Here is a 12,426-nt window from a genome sequence, read left to right as displayed (position 1 = left end):
TCTTATTAATTAAAAGCGGTAAAAAAGGTTTTATACCACATCTTAATAGAAAAGTTTTTCTTTAGAGGAACACATTAGCCATTGTCCCTACGGGCCAGGAACCTTGGATTAAATTTCCGAAGAATGAAGCTTTTGTATTAACAAACTCTCAACAAAGGAAGCAGCTTCCCTTTCCATACAGAGGAAGAACATCTCAAAACCAACAAACATTTCAATAACATACATATGGACATCATCAGTTTAACTGATGCCCTCGCCCAACAACATGAATATATATATCCTCCTCCTACAAAATGTGTGTTTTTGTTGAAAAGAATGGAACCTAAACGAAAACATTTAGAACAATAAAAGACAAACAACTAAATAAATGACAAGAGGAGTTCAAAGCTAAATTAGGAGGAAAAGCAGCAGCTTTTCCTGCTGGGTTCCTGTTCTTGGCAAGGAACATTGATCTTGGTTCCCTTGAGAAGCCCCGAATTCCCCGTGGAATCTAGCTCTTCATTGGCAGCAAGTTTCTTCTTACTCAAAATCCGGTATATCTCTGTTAGAATAGTAAAAAATGCAGTTTCAACGTTGGTGGCCTCAAGAGCTGATGTCTCCATAAAGAATAGGTTCTCTCTTTGAGCAAACTCCTGGGCATCTTCAGTTGGCACAGCTCGAAGACTTCCCAAGTCACACTTGTTGCCTATTATCATAATAACGATATTCTTGTCAGCATGCCCCCTCAGTTCTTCCAACCATCTTGCCATGTGGTCAAATGATTGACGCTTAGTCATGTCAAATACTAACATTGCCCCAACTGCACCTCGGTAGTATGCACTTGTGACTGCTCTGTACCTAAAGAAAGAAAGAAAAAAAAGGATATGACTTGATGAAAAGACCATGAACTTTGAGTAAATAAAAGCTTCAGAATCCTATATTTTCTTATACAGAAACAATGCATGCAAGAGCTTGCAATGAAGTTGCCTATATATGTTATCTCTGGCTTTGATCATAATTAAAGCAAAACCCACAAACATAAGAGCAAAAAGATGTGGCCAAAGATTTCATTTAATGAAAAGCATGCACAACTAACAAGAAGAAAGATACCAGCTATAGGGTTTATATAGTGATTTACTATCCACTACTTGATGCAAAACTTGAGCCTGACTACGCTTCTCCAAACAAGTTCATCCTTATAGTCAACAGAACCAAAAAAATAAAAGTGTTGCTCCAGCAAAGTTGCTTGCTTTCAATTTTGAAGTTAAACATAATCATTCATACGCCGGATAGTCTAGACATTTGAGAAAGAAAATGAATTAAATTTAGCATCAAAAAATTTTAGATTAGAATGAAATTTTAAGCATTCCACATTGGATCACAAGAGATGAAAAAAACAGCTTCATCTGCATGCCTAGTCAGTTGCCCAATGGAATGAAAAACTAGCTTTCTATCATTTTATAAAAATCATGAAAGATGCTGAAAAAATAATATCCTTCATGTATGTGTGTATATATATATACACGTATGTATACATATGTACATATACACACATATATATTTTGTGTGTGTGTGTGTGTGAACATTTATCTTCACTGTAATATTCTTTATCAACGTATTGGATAAATTTACATTGTCCAATAACACCAAAAATCTATGCGTGTGTTAGGTTGGGTAGCTGATACAGAAAGAATTTCAGTTAGATCAGGCAGAGCATTCTTAATAAAAGTTCAAGGTTGATCCACGGAGCTTAATTAGTTGCTATGGTTGAAGGAGTGAAAAGGGGGAATCTAACATAGACAATTGATATGAGGTTTAAGGAATTCTGGGATTATTAAGTTCTAACGGGATATCTCCTCTCTTTGTGTCTCCACCACCAGTACCCATTGTTAAGGATAACATTCCAACAAGTGCTTCAGCAACTCACTCCAAGATGCCAACCAACCAGCCCATCTGCAACCAGAAGAAGATCCTCCAAATCACTCCAGCTTTCACGCTCTCTCTGCTTCTCAACCAGTAGCCCACACAAGACCACAACCTCAGCTGGTTCTGCTCCTGACAACAGCCACCTCTCATACACCTCAATGCCAGCTGCATGTCGCCTGATCTCCAGTATTTCAGCACGTCTGTTGCTCATGTCTTCTGCTGACTTACAACATCTCAATTCAGCACACAATTGCTCCTTATTTTCCTCTTCCTTTTCTGCTATGTATTTTTACATACACATTGTGTACTTTCTTTCTCTTGTAGACACACTAGCCCTTTGGCTATATATATACGACTCTTCTCTGTTCTTGGTTAAGAAACCAAAACAGAGACTAATCCAAACCTCTCATACCTCAATGCCAACAGACTTATTTAATGAAGAAGATGCTGACGATCAATTAAACAATCCCATTATCCCCAAGCAAACAAAAAATTAAAATTAGATATTATTATATTTGTATTACTCGAAAAGGGTATTAATTTCTACGACTATTACCAATAAAAAATAAAAAATAAAAAGCCAATCATAGCCACATATAATCATTAAGGCCATGGCGGCGTACCTCTCTTGGCCGGCAGTGTCCCATATCTGAGCCTTGACCGTCTTGTTGTCGATGACGAGCGTCTTCGTTTGGAACTCGACCCCAATTGTAGCCTTCGAATCCACGCTGAACTCGTTCCTGGCAAACCGAGCCAGCAACTGAGTCTTCCCCACCGCCGAATCTCCGATCAGCACCACCTTGAACACGTAGTCGATCTTCTGGTTGTAATCTCCGTACAAGTTCGACATTCTCAATTGCCTCTCGAACGTTCCACAGATTCGGACATATAATCTCCGTACACTGTGATGCGAATCTTTTTGGGATCAATCATATGCATATACTCTCATTGTATAGGATCCGAAGCTTGGATTTCAACATGAATTTAGGAAATTAATGGGGATTGGCTGGGACGAGAGAATGGGGATTGAGAATTAGGGTTATGGCTTGAGAGGGAAATTAAGATCAGGAATTATTGGACATTGGCAGATTTTGTTTGAAGGTCTGTGTATAGAGAGAGTCAGGGAAGACCAACGGCCAACGCGGGAACCATTTAACGGTTTTTTCAGTAGGGGAAATTGTTTAGCTGTGTTGCGGGTACACGGCATTACGGTATCCACAACAAAAGGATATTGGTAGATCTGATGAGGATCCATTATAAATTTAGCTTTCTTGCTTGATTCTAAGCCTTTAATCATTGATCAAAATCTTTATTATCATAATTTTCAATTCTTTATTTTCTCTTTCGAAAAATAGTACATAAAGCCCTAACTCTATAAATTAAACTAATAGATATATTAACTAATAATTTATAGGAATAAATGTAAAATTAGTTTATGCGGTTGGCCTAAATTATAAATCACTATTTTGTAGTATAAAAAATAATTTATAGGTACATGTAGTTGGCTTAAATTACAAATAACTCATTCTGGTGTAAAAAATAATTTATAGGTCCCTGGAGTAGGCTAAAATAATAGTTTACTCTCTGAAAATAAATTTCTATTAAACAAATTAACAGAATCCATTACTTTGTCACGTTATACCCAATAAAAATGTGACACGTGTTATTATTAATTTCTGACTTTAAAAAAAGGACAACTATAATTGTTCACATCATTTTAAGACACCAGCTAAGATTATGCATCAACCCACATTTCAAGTCATACTAATTCATTAAATTAACATAATATATTATATCCCCAAAATTGTACTCTGTGCATAACCCTCTCTCATTTTCATCTTCTTCGCCATAATTTGGGAGCATTTTGCCAAAATTTGACAGTCACTTCTTCTTACTATTGAAAAATAAATAAAAACAACATTCAAGTTAATATATTGTGACAAAATTTTTCTTCAAATTAAGTTGGTAAAAAATTAGGTTACTCTTTTTATTAAACTGACATTTGTCTTTATAGCATGTAAATTAATTTCATTGAGTAAACTGTTATTTTGGCGTACCCTAAGAACTTATAAATTATTTTTTATACCACAGTGAGTGATTTGTAATTTAGGTCAACTACATACAGGGACTTATAAATTATTTTTTATAGCACATTGAGTGATAAGTAATTTATGTTAACCACAAAAGAACCAATTTTACATCTATCCCTAATTTATAATGTGTTACATGCTTGCTTGCATTAAATCGCGTAACAAAATCATTTGAGGAATTTTGTTAGCACTTCGCTGGAATTGGTTTGAAATATGCTTTTGTCTTTGTCACTACAAAATAAATTTAGAACTAACGGTAACAGTTAAATTTGAAGAGAACTATTTATTTATTTATTTATTTATTTTTTTAATTTGGAGAAAAACTTCTAAAATAAACTACACATGTAACACATCAAAATTTTTACATCTTTATCTATTTAGTTAAATATTATTATTATTATTATTATTATTATTTTAATTCTTTCTTTGCTCTTAGTAGATGAGAACGATGATAAGTGAATATATAAGTTTAGAAAACTAAATAAATTTCACTTTTTGGCATTTGATATCGAAGAGATTGTCTAACAAAAGTTATATTTGAAAGGGATAAATGCAAAATTGGTCAATGTGGTTTGCCTAAATTACAAATCACTTCCTGTGGTATAAAAAATAATTTATAGGTCTTTATAGTTGGCCTAAATTACAAATCACTCCTTGTGGTATAAAAAATAATTTATAGGTCCTTAAGGTAAGCCAAAATAACAGTTTACTCTCTGAAATCAATTTTCGTTAAGTAACTTAACAAAATCCATTACTTTGTCACGTCATACCTAACAAAAACGCGACACAAGTTATTATTAATTTTTTACTTTAAAAAATGACAAAAATGATTTTTCACATCATTTTAGGACATCAGCTAAGATTACACATTAGCTTCCAATCAAAGTCATATTACTTCAGTAAATTAACATAATCTCTTCTATCCCAAAATTTTACTATGTGTGTAACCCTATTTCATTTTCACATTCCTCGCCACAATTTAAGAGTATTTCGTGAGAATTTGACTGCCACATCTTTTAACCATTGAAAAATAAATAAAAACAACATTCAAGTTAATAAATCGTGACAAAGTTTTCCTTCAAATTAAGTTGGAGAAAATTGAGTTACTCTTTTTATTAAACTGACATTTGTGTTTAGAGCATGAAAATTGATTTTAAGGAGTAAACTGTTATTTTGGCATACCATGATGTGACATCCCACATCGCCTGGATATGGAGATGGGGATGTGCATAAATGTATACTACATCTTTAATGACAACAACGCGTTTTAAAGTCATGATGATTATGATTCCATCAGAACTCTGAAGTTAAGCGTGCTTCTGCGAGAATAGTACCAGGATGAGTGACCATTTGGAAAGTCTGGTTTGGGGGAGCCAAAAGTGGACAATACTGTGTGTCATTGAGGTGGGGTGTTATTTTTTATACCACAGGAAGTAATTCGTAATTTAGGCCAACTACAGGGACCTATAAATTATTTTTTATACCACATTGAGTAATTTGTAATTTAGGCACACTACATGGACCTATAAATTATTTTTTATACCACATGGAGTAATTTGTAATTTAGGCCAACCATAGGAACCAACTTTACATTTATCCCTATTAGAAATTGATTAAAGAGCTTGTTAAATAATTATTTTTAGGGGAAAATGCAGTTTATCCCCTGAAGTTTCAAGAGTGTTTTCAATTTTAACCCAAAAGTTCAAAAAATGGCAATCTACCCCCCTGAAGTTTAAAAAATTGGCAATTTAAACATTCCGTTACTAATTTTCATTAAATTGGACGAAATTTTTTTTAAAAAAAGCCTAAGGGTAATGATGTAATTTCATAGATTTTCGTCCATTTAGACGGAAAAATTAAACGGAGAGTTTAAATTGCCAATTTTTGAAACTTCATTATAGTAGATTGCCAATTTTTGAACTTTGGGGTTAAAATTAAAAAACTCCTAAAACTTCAAGGGGTAAACTGCATTTTTCCCTTATTTTTATGATTTTTTTTTAAAAATAAAATAAAATAAAAAAAGCTAATTTGAGGAGCTGAATGCTTTACCCTTTGAATCTGATGACCTTTAACGTCAATTTTATTAGAGAATAAGTTCTTATTACAGGCCAAAATATTGATGGTTGGATGTCATTTTTAAGACGTCTTTTATATCTAAATATGGAAGGAAAAGTTGAGCTTTCAAAAGGGATGGAAGCTGCTCCCCCTTTAACGGTGGTCCCCGCCTAATTATGGTGACCGGCGTTACTTTGCCTAAAATGCATGCAAATAATGGAAAAGGATCATTGTTACTAGAGAATTACTATTTGTCTTTTTCTTTTTTTTTTTAAATTTTTTTTTTGAAGAAACTGTCTTTTTTTTTTTTTTTTTTTTAATTTTTATTTATTATAGATTTATAACATCCACACTTTCACTCATATGGGTGCTATAAATTTAATGGCTTATTTTTTTTTTTAAAAAAAAAAAAAATTATATGAGAAAAAGACTGGAGAATGATGTTTAGACTTTCTCTTATTATTAAGATGCTCTAAATAACACAAAAATACGAACAATCTAAGAGAAGGGATTGAAAAGTCCACCTGACCCAAGCAACGTAAGATGCACGACACGTAGGCCCTGAAACCTCCTCTCTTGAACAACCCGAATTTCTGAATTATTGGGGGGCAGCCAAACAAAACAAAACCAAAAAAGAAAAAAAAAAAAAAAAAAAAAAAAAAAAAAGGTTTTCAACCCATTCCTTTCCCAGAACAGCAAGGAAACTGATGAGTATTCTTGCATGCATTCAATGGTACCACACAATAAAAGAAGAACGACAAAGGCATAAAGGTCAACTTAAGTAGTTCAAGCCATAAATGTTGCCTTCATGGGAGATAATTGACTTGCCTCAATAATTGGCTCCTCCATAAATGGCTTGAAAACTGAGAGACTTTCTGCATAAAATCAAACATGATTGCGTAATTCATTGATAGGAATTCTAGGCATCCTGGTGAATAGTGCCAACTCCCATGTTGAGACAGAAAAGAATTATAAAGCACATGAAAATAAATTATAGAAGACAAGGGTTTCTATTTATGGCCATAAATAAGGTCAGCTTTCAGTGATCAAAGATGTTTGAATTGAATTGGTAAATTACTCTCCTCTCCATGGCACCAAAATTGAAATAGAGAAAATTTGCTTACAAAGATACTATTAAGTATTAAGAAGAAGAAGCTATATCACACAAAACAAGGATTGCACTATTTGAACATGTCCTGTACAACTTTCTCTCTTTATTTCATATATCGTGTGATTGGAAGCCTTGTTAGCTTACAGGACCCAAAACTTGTGGTGAAAAACAGAAAACTCTACCACCTGCTTCTATGCCACATACACTAGAAAGAAAATATCTTAAGCTTCTTCCACTTATTGCTCAGCACATAAATGAAATGAGATCTGGTTTCTATCAACTTTCCATTACTCTTATTTTCTGTACATCAGCAAGTTTAAGCAATTTGATTTGAGACTTGGGTTCTGCATACTTAACACTTGCAGTTGGCTCGATTTTCCCTAAGAGTCTGCAAAAGTACATAAATTCGTGAATGAAAAATGAATACTATTTGGCAAGATGTAAGCAATTTAAGTTCAAAATTTGCTTTGATACCTTGGACTGTTCCTGAAGTTCTTTAATATATTCGACAGCCAGGTCCAACATGTCGGCTGTGTTTGTTTGCTGCCAATAAGAAACATAAATTATCTTGACTTTTCCAGGAACAGTAGATAACGATTTCAGGCTAAAGATACATATGGGTAAAGACCTACCTTGTCCATGTTTGGGACAAGTTCTTGGAGTTTTCTCATTCGTTCGCTAATCCGGGTTCTTCTTACCTGAAAGTAGTGTTATCCTAATGATTAATCATGCTTACAGCGATTGAACTTATTCATTATTCACCATAAAACGACAACTATTTGTATCGTTTAAGCCAAATATCTATATCTAAAATGATCAAATTGATAAGGTGACAGAGTATAAGTCCTACTCTTTCTGCAATGCTTCGAGGATGAGTGGCACAACCGCGCTTTGCTCTAATTTTACAAGGAACAGAATCTTGAAATTGCAGGTATTTTTCCATGGCAAACATCTCTGATGAAGTCTTCGGCAAACTCAAGTGGTGGGATAATAAATGACCTTGAGTTCCAAGTCCTCCATTCTAATTATAGTCAAGAATTTAGAATAAATCAAAGAAACAAGAAGATATGGAGAACACCAAACCTAAGAGGCAAAATTTGATACCTGAGTATTAGAAAATAGTTTCCCATCATCATCTTGTTCCCTTTTCATGCCAGTGAAATTCTCTGCAAAATGCGATGAATCGTTCCAAGAACCATATGGGAACCCAGGGCCATAAAATCGAACATCACCATTGCCATTTCCGAGCTTTCCATCACCAGGACTATTTGCCCCAACACTTTCAGTCCCTATATCAGAGATCTGCGACAACACACCTAGGGAAGAAGGAAGTCTTGGTGAGAAACTACTTTGACTCTTCAATCTGTTCGTAGATGGACTAATATCTCCATTAGTACCATTCACCCCACCGTAGTTTCCAACACCTTTCATGGTGGCATAGCCTGCAATTTACTGAGAAATATTTTAATAAATCATTCTAGTGTATGATCATATTAAAATATCTCGTTGTCAGAGCTCAATTGTTTGAAAGGATTCTTCCCCAACAATATGAGCACCTCAGATAAGCCTATATTAAAGGATCTACAAAAAAATTCCAAATCGTCTGATTAAACTCAATTCCTCAGCTTTGAAATATCCGTTCTATGTTAGGCTTTACATGGAAACCCAGGAAATTTTTTCTTTTCCTACATTTCCTCCACATCTCTGAGGGTTACAAGAAAATAGTATTCACTAGGTTTCATCTAATTCATGGGTAATGAAAGTTTCCATAATGATTATATATGGCCATGAGGTAAAAATTGTTCAGACCACTCCTATATTGCACTCCCCCATAATGATATTTTCTGCACCCCACATTTTAGTTAGCCCTCAACTTGCCAAGAAATCTTCAGTATTGCAACCGAACAACTAACCATGAAAGAATTATTTCAAAAATGGGTTTTCTCCTTTTTGTTTGTTTCCTTTGGCCTAACTCAATTGACACATGAGCTTTCTAAATCAGTTTCTAACATGAAGAAGTAAATTTTCTAGTTTCTGAGCCAAAGGAATTGTGCAAACCACAAAGCAATAATAAAAAAAATAAAAAAATAATAACTCAAAGCAATCCTATAAGATGAGCAATAAGAACAAGAACAATACCATTCGGGATAGAGATATGGGAGAAAAGCCCCGCAGGCGAGCTACTTTGCCTGAGAATATTGGAATTATCTGCTTTCGCTTGAACGTGGTGATCCGTTGCCATTGAACCCACCAACCCATATGAGCCATCCATAGGAGAAGAATTAGTAGCAGCCGGGCCATATCTCGGATAATGGGGCGGCAAACCCCCAGAATAGCCCTGCTGAGAGCTCACACGGTTCACAGCCGCCTCGGTCGGCGAAGCTGTATCAGCACTGCCAGCGTAATTTAGGAATCTGGAAAGTATCTCTGATTCAGAGCCCTCTGTGAAATTGCCCTTATTGGCACCGGAAGCAACAACACCTCCTTCGATGAAATTGGAGAGAAGCGAGCTCGGGGCAGAGCGAAAACGTAACAACCCAGAATTGGGTTGCTGATTTTGGTGTTCATAATCATGCTGGGACTTTGAATCCATGGAACACTCCTCTGTTTTCCTCTGTTTTTGCTCTGTTACTTTTCCAAAGCTCCTGGAGAGTGGACTACAATTCAAGGCTCATGGCACTGTTTGATGCTAGGGAACTAATATACAAATCGCTCACTGCTTTACACAGAAAATTCTGTGGAATTTTTCTTTCACTTTCTTGGGAAAATTTCAGCTTGAATTCTAAGCAGACTTGGATAAGATCTTGAGAAGGAAGCAACCAAGGGAAAAAGCTTAACCAAAGCATAAGCTACTGGGACTGGGAAACAAAAACCATAATAAACCCTAGCTAGAAGATAATGATAGCCCGTAAATAAACGGAACTTTGAGGTCTGTGTTTTACCGAGAGAATAGAGATCCAAGTGAAAAGACAGAGAGAGAGAAAGAGAGCGTATTTGCGAAAGCAGGGGAAAAAGAGAGATAGAGAGAGGATGAAGTGCAGCCTTAGATTTGCTTTTCAAAGCACCGAAAGCAAGGAAGATCTTCAGCTAGAGAGAGAGAGAAAGAGAGTGTGGAGGTGTTGTTGGTGGAGTTTATGACAGAGAGACAGAGACAGAGCAAGAAAGGATGCAATATTTATCTTCTTCTTCGTGTGCAAGTGCAGCCAAACGTGAACTACAGAAAGCCATCGCTCATAACTCCTAAAAATTACCGAACAACCATTCCCGTGAGATTCCCTTTTTCTTTTCTATTTTATTTTTTATTTTTATCATCATTTGAGTGACTCAGTCCATCTACAACGATGGTGTCCCCCTCTATCTTACAACAAATTCTCTGCGTTTTCTTTTCATATAGTAAGTCCATTAAATATGAAGACAAATGAGGTTGGGATTTTTAGGTGTTCAGAATATACACGTGAATATTTAAATTATATTATAAAAATGAATGATTAATATAATTCAATTGATTTCTTTTTTGTTTTCTAATCAACACAGTTGAATTCAAATTTATTACTTCAAGTTTTTAGGTCGAGTGTATTCTTTTCTAAAGAACATATGTTCACTATTTCAATGAAATATTATACCATAACTATGATTCTCCTTTCGTTATTAGAACTCTGTTTGTTTTGACGTAAAATATTTTGTTATTGAAAAACATTTTTAACTTGAAAACACTCCTTTTTTATGTGTTTGGTTTGTACAAAAAATCAGCGATGACTGCTGGCGACCTCCGGCAGTGGTAGAAAATGAACTGCGAAAGAGAGTGTGTGTGTGTGAGAATGAAGAGTTCAAACTCATAAAATGGTTTACCCAAAAAAAAAAAAAAAAACTATTTTATGAAAGCTTAAAGAAGATCTTTCCCGTCAACCAAAAATATTTATAGTTTGACAAAGATTTTAGGTTGTACTAAACACTGAAAAATAATAAAATCTTTTCCGGAAAAAATTTTAAATCAAAACAAACATATACTAAGAACATATCCTTTGCATTCATGAACCAAGGGCTAAAAACTTTACTTTCAATGAATATAATTGACAATTTCATATAATTTTATTTATATCATTCTCTACATATCACATAATACAACACAAATCCTATTTATTAAAAATGGCTGTTTTGTTATTTATAATATGATTTACAATAATACTCATCGACTTTACAGTATTATTATATGCTTCTTTGTTTTGATACTTATCTTTTTGAAAAAGCTAATTATAATATACTAAAAATGATCATGTATTGTACACTACTTATTATGTGTATGCATAAAAGACTAATATAATAAAAATAAGTTTCAATCAGTCTTGCTTTTCACCCCAATTCTGATTGGTAGGGTTCTAAACTCCTCAGCTTTACAAGCATTTATGATACCATTTTGTTTATTTTGCCTGAGATACACAGAATATCATAGAGTTTGATGCTGGTTTCAAATTAATACTTAAAAACTTCTTTTTTTTCCTTGAAATTAATACTTAAAAGTTTTAAGTGTATCAATAATTATCCTATATTCTCAAGAGGATAGCTCAATTAGTTAGAGACCATGTATCATAAAGCGGATGTGACTAATTCGAATTCACCTCCCTTCTTCCCCTCCTTTGTGCAGACATGTAAAAAAATAAAAATAATTGACCGTGTAGTAGTTTCAGAACTATTGAATTATAAATAGGGGCAGAAACAACCTTACCCATGGGAATTATAAAAATTATCTTGGTTTTAATTGATAAAAGCCACATTAAGAATTAAAATTGCAATGAATTTGAAATTATAAAGTCAATATTGATAGAATTGAAACTTTAAGATTAATGTAAACCTAATACAAAACCCTAAATTTTATTAGCTAATTCCACCATTTTTTTTTTCTTTATGATTTGACCTCTTATAAAATCACTCTTTAGGGTCGATGCAAAACTGAACAAATAAATATTTAAGGTTTAACCGTTATCAAATTACTCTCTCCGTCCAACTTTTATTAAGTTATTTGACAGAATGTCAAGTCGTACTTAATAGTTTTATTGAATCAACTTCACAATGTTACATACATACCACGGTAGATCGACACATCAATGAAATATCATTAAAAAAATTATGTCATTAAAAAATTACCCAGTCAACAAATCACTAAATCTAATGTAAAGAAAAGTGAGTGAGTGGCCAATCTTTTGCTATGAAACAACATATGGCCTTACGGCTTGCGGCCACCACCTCATCCCTCGCTCACTTTTTATG

General features: G+C 34.0%; 2 protein-coding genes across 2 annotated transcripts; both read right to left on the bottom strand.

Annotated features, from left to right (window-relative positions):
- Positions 1–257: 257 nt before the first annotated feature.
- Positions 258–2,993, bottom strand: RABA4D (RAB GTPase homolog A4D). Its single transcript, XM_059607135.2, has 2 exons — positions 2,529–2,993; positions 258–837 (listed from the first exon to the last, which is right to left on the bottom strand). Exons 1-2 carry the CDS (start codon positions 2,753–2,755, stop codon positions 393–395), a joined length of 672 nt encoding a protein of 223 aa, XP_059463118.1. The 5' UTR covers positions 2,756–2,993; the 3' UTR covers positions 258–392.
- A 4,217-nt stretch (positions 2,994–7,210) lies between these two features.
- LOC132191842 (transcription factor bHLH130) lies at positions 7,211–10,414 on the bottom strand. The gene is made up of 6 exons (XM_059606956.2): positions 9,301–10,414; positions 8,266–8,603; positions 8,012–8,182; positions 7,794–7,859; positions 7,636–7,704; positions 7,211–7,549 (listed from the first exon to the last, which is right to left on the bottom strand). The coding sequence occupies exons 1-6, from the start codon at positions 9,752–9,754 to the stop codon at positions 7,514–7,516; spliced, it is 1,134 nt and encodes a 377-aa protein (XP_059462939.2). The 5' UTR covers positions 9,755–10,414; the 3' UTR covers positions 7,211–7,513.
- Between the last annotated feature and the right edge of the window lie 2,012 nt (positions 10,415–12,426).

Source organism: Corylus avellana, chromosome 10, assembly GCF_965113065.1.
Source record: "Corylus avellana chromosome 10, dhCorAvel1.hap1.2, whole genome shotgun sequence".
Taxonomy (NCBI): Eukaryota; Viridiplantae; Streptophyta; class Magnoliopsida; order Fagales; family Betulaceae; genus Corylus; species Corylus avellana.
This window is presented reverse-complemented; position numbering and strand designations above follow the sequence as displayed.

Coding starts and splice junctions, on each gene's coding strand:
- RABA4D (XM_059607135.2), bottom strand. CDS start 2,755: ATGTCGAACTTGTACGGAGATTACAACCAGAAGATCGACTACGTGTTC. Junction 838..2,528: donor GACACTGCCGGCCAAGAGAG/GTACGCCGCCAT, acceptor TTCTTTCTTTAG/GTACAGAGCAGTCACAAGTG.
- LOC132191842 (XM_059606956.2), bottom strand. CDS start 9,754: ATGGATTCAAAGTCCCAGCATGATTATGAACACCAAAATCAGCAACCC. Junction 7,705..7,793: donor TTGTCCCAAACATGGACAAG/GTAGGTCTTTAC, acceptor TCTTATTGGCAG/CAAACAAACACAGCCGACAT. Junction 7,550..7,635: donor AACTTCAGGAACAGTCCAAG/GTATCAAAGCAA, acceptor GTACTTTTGCAG/ACTCTTAGGGAAAATCGAGC.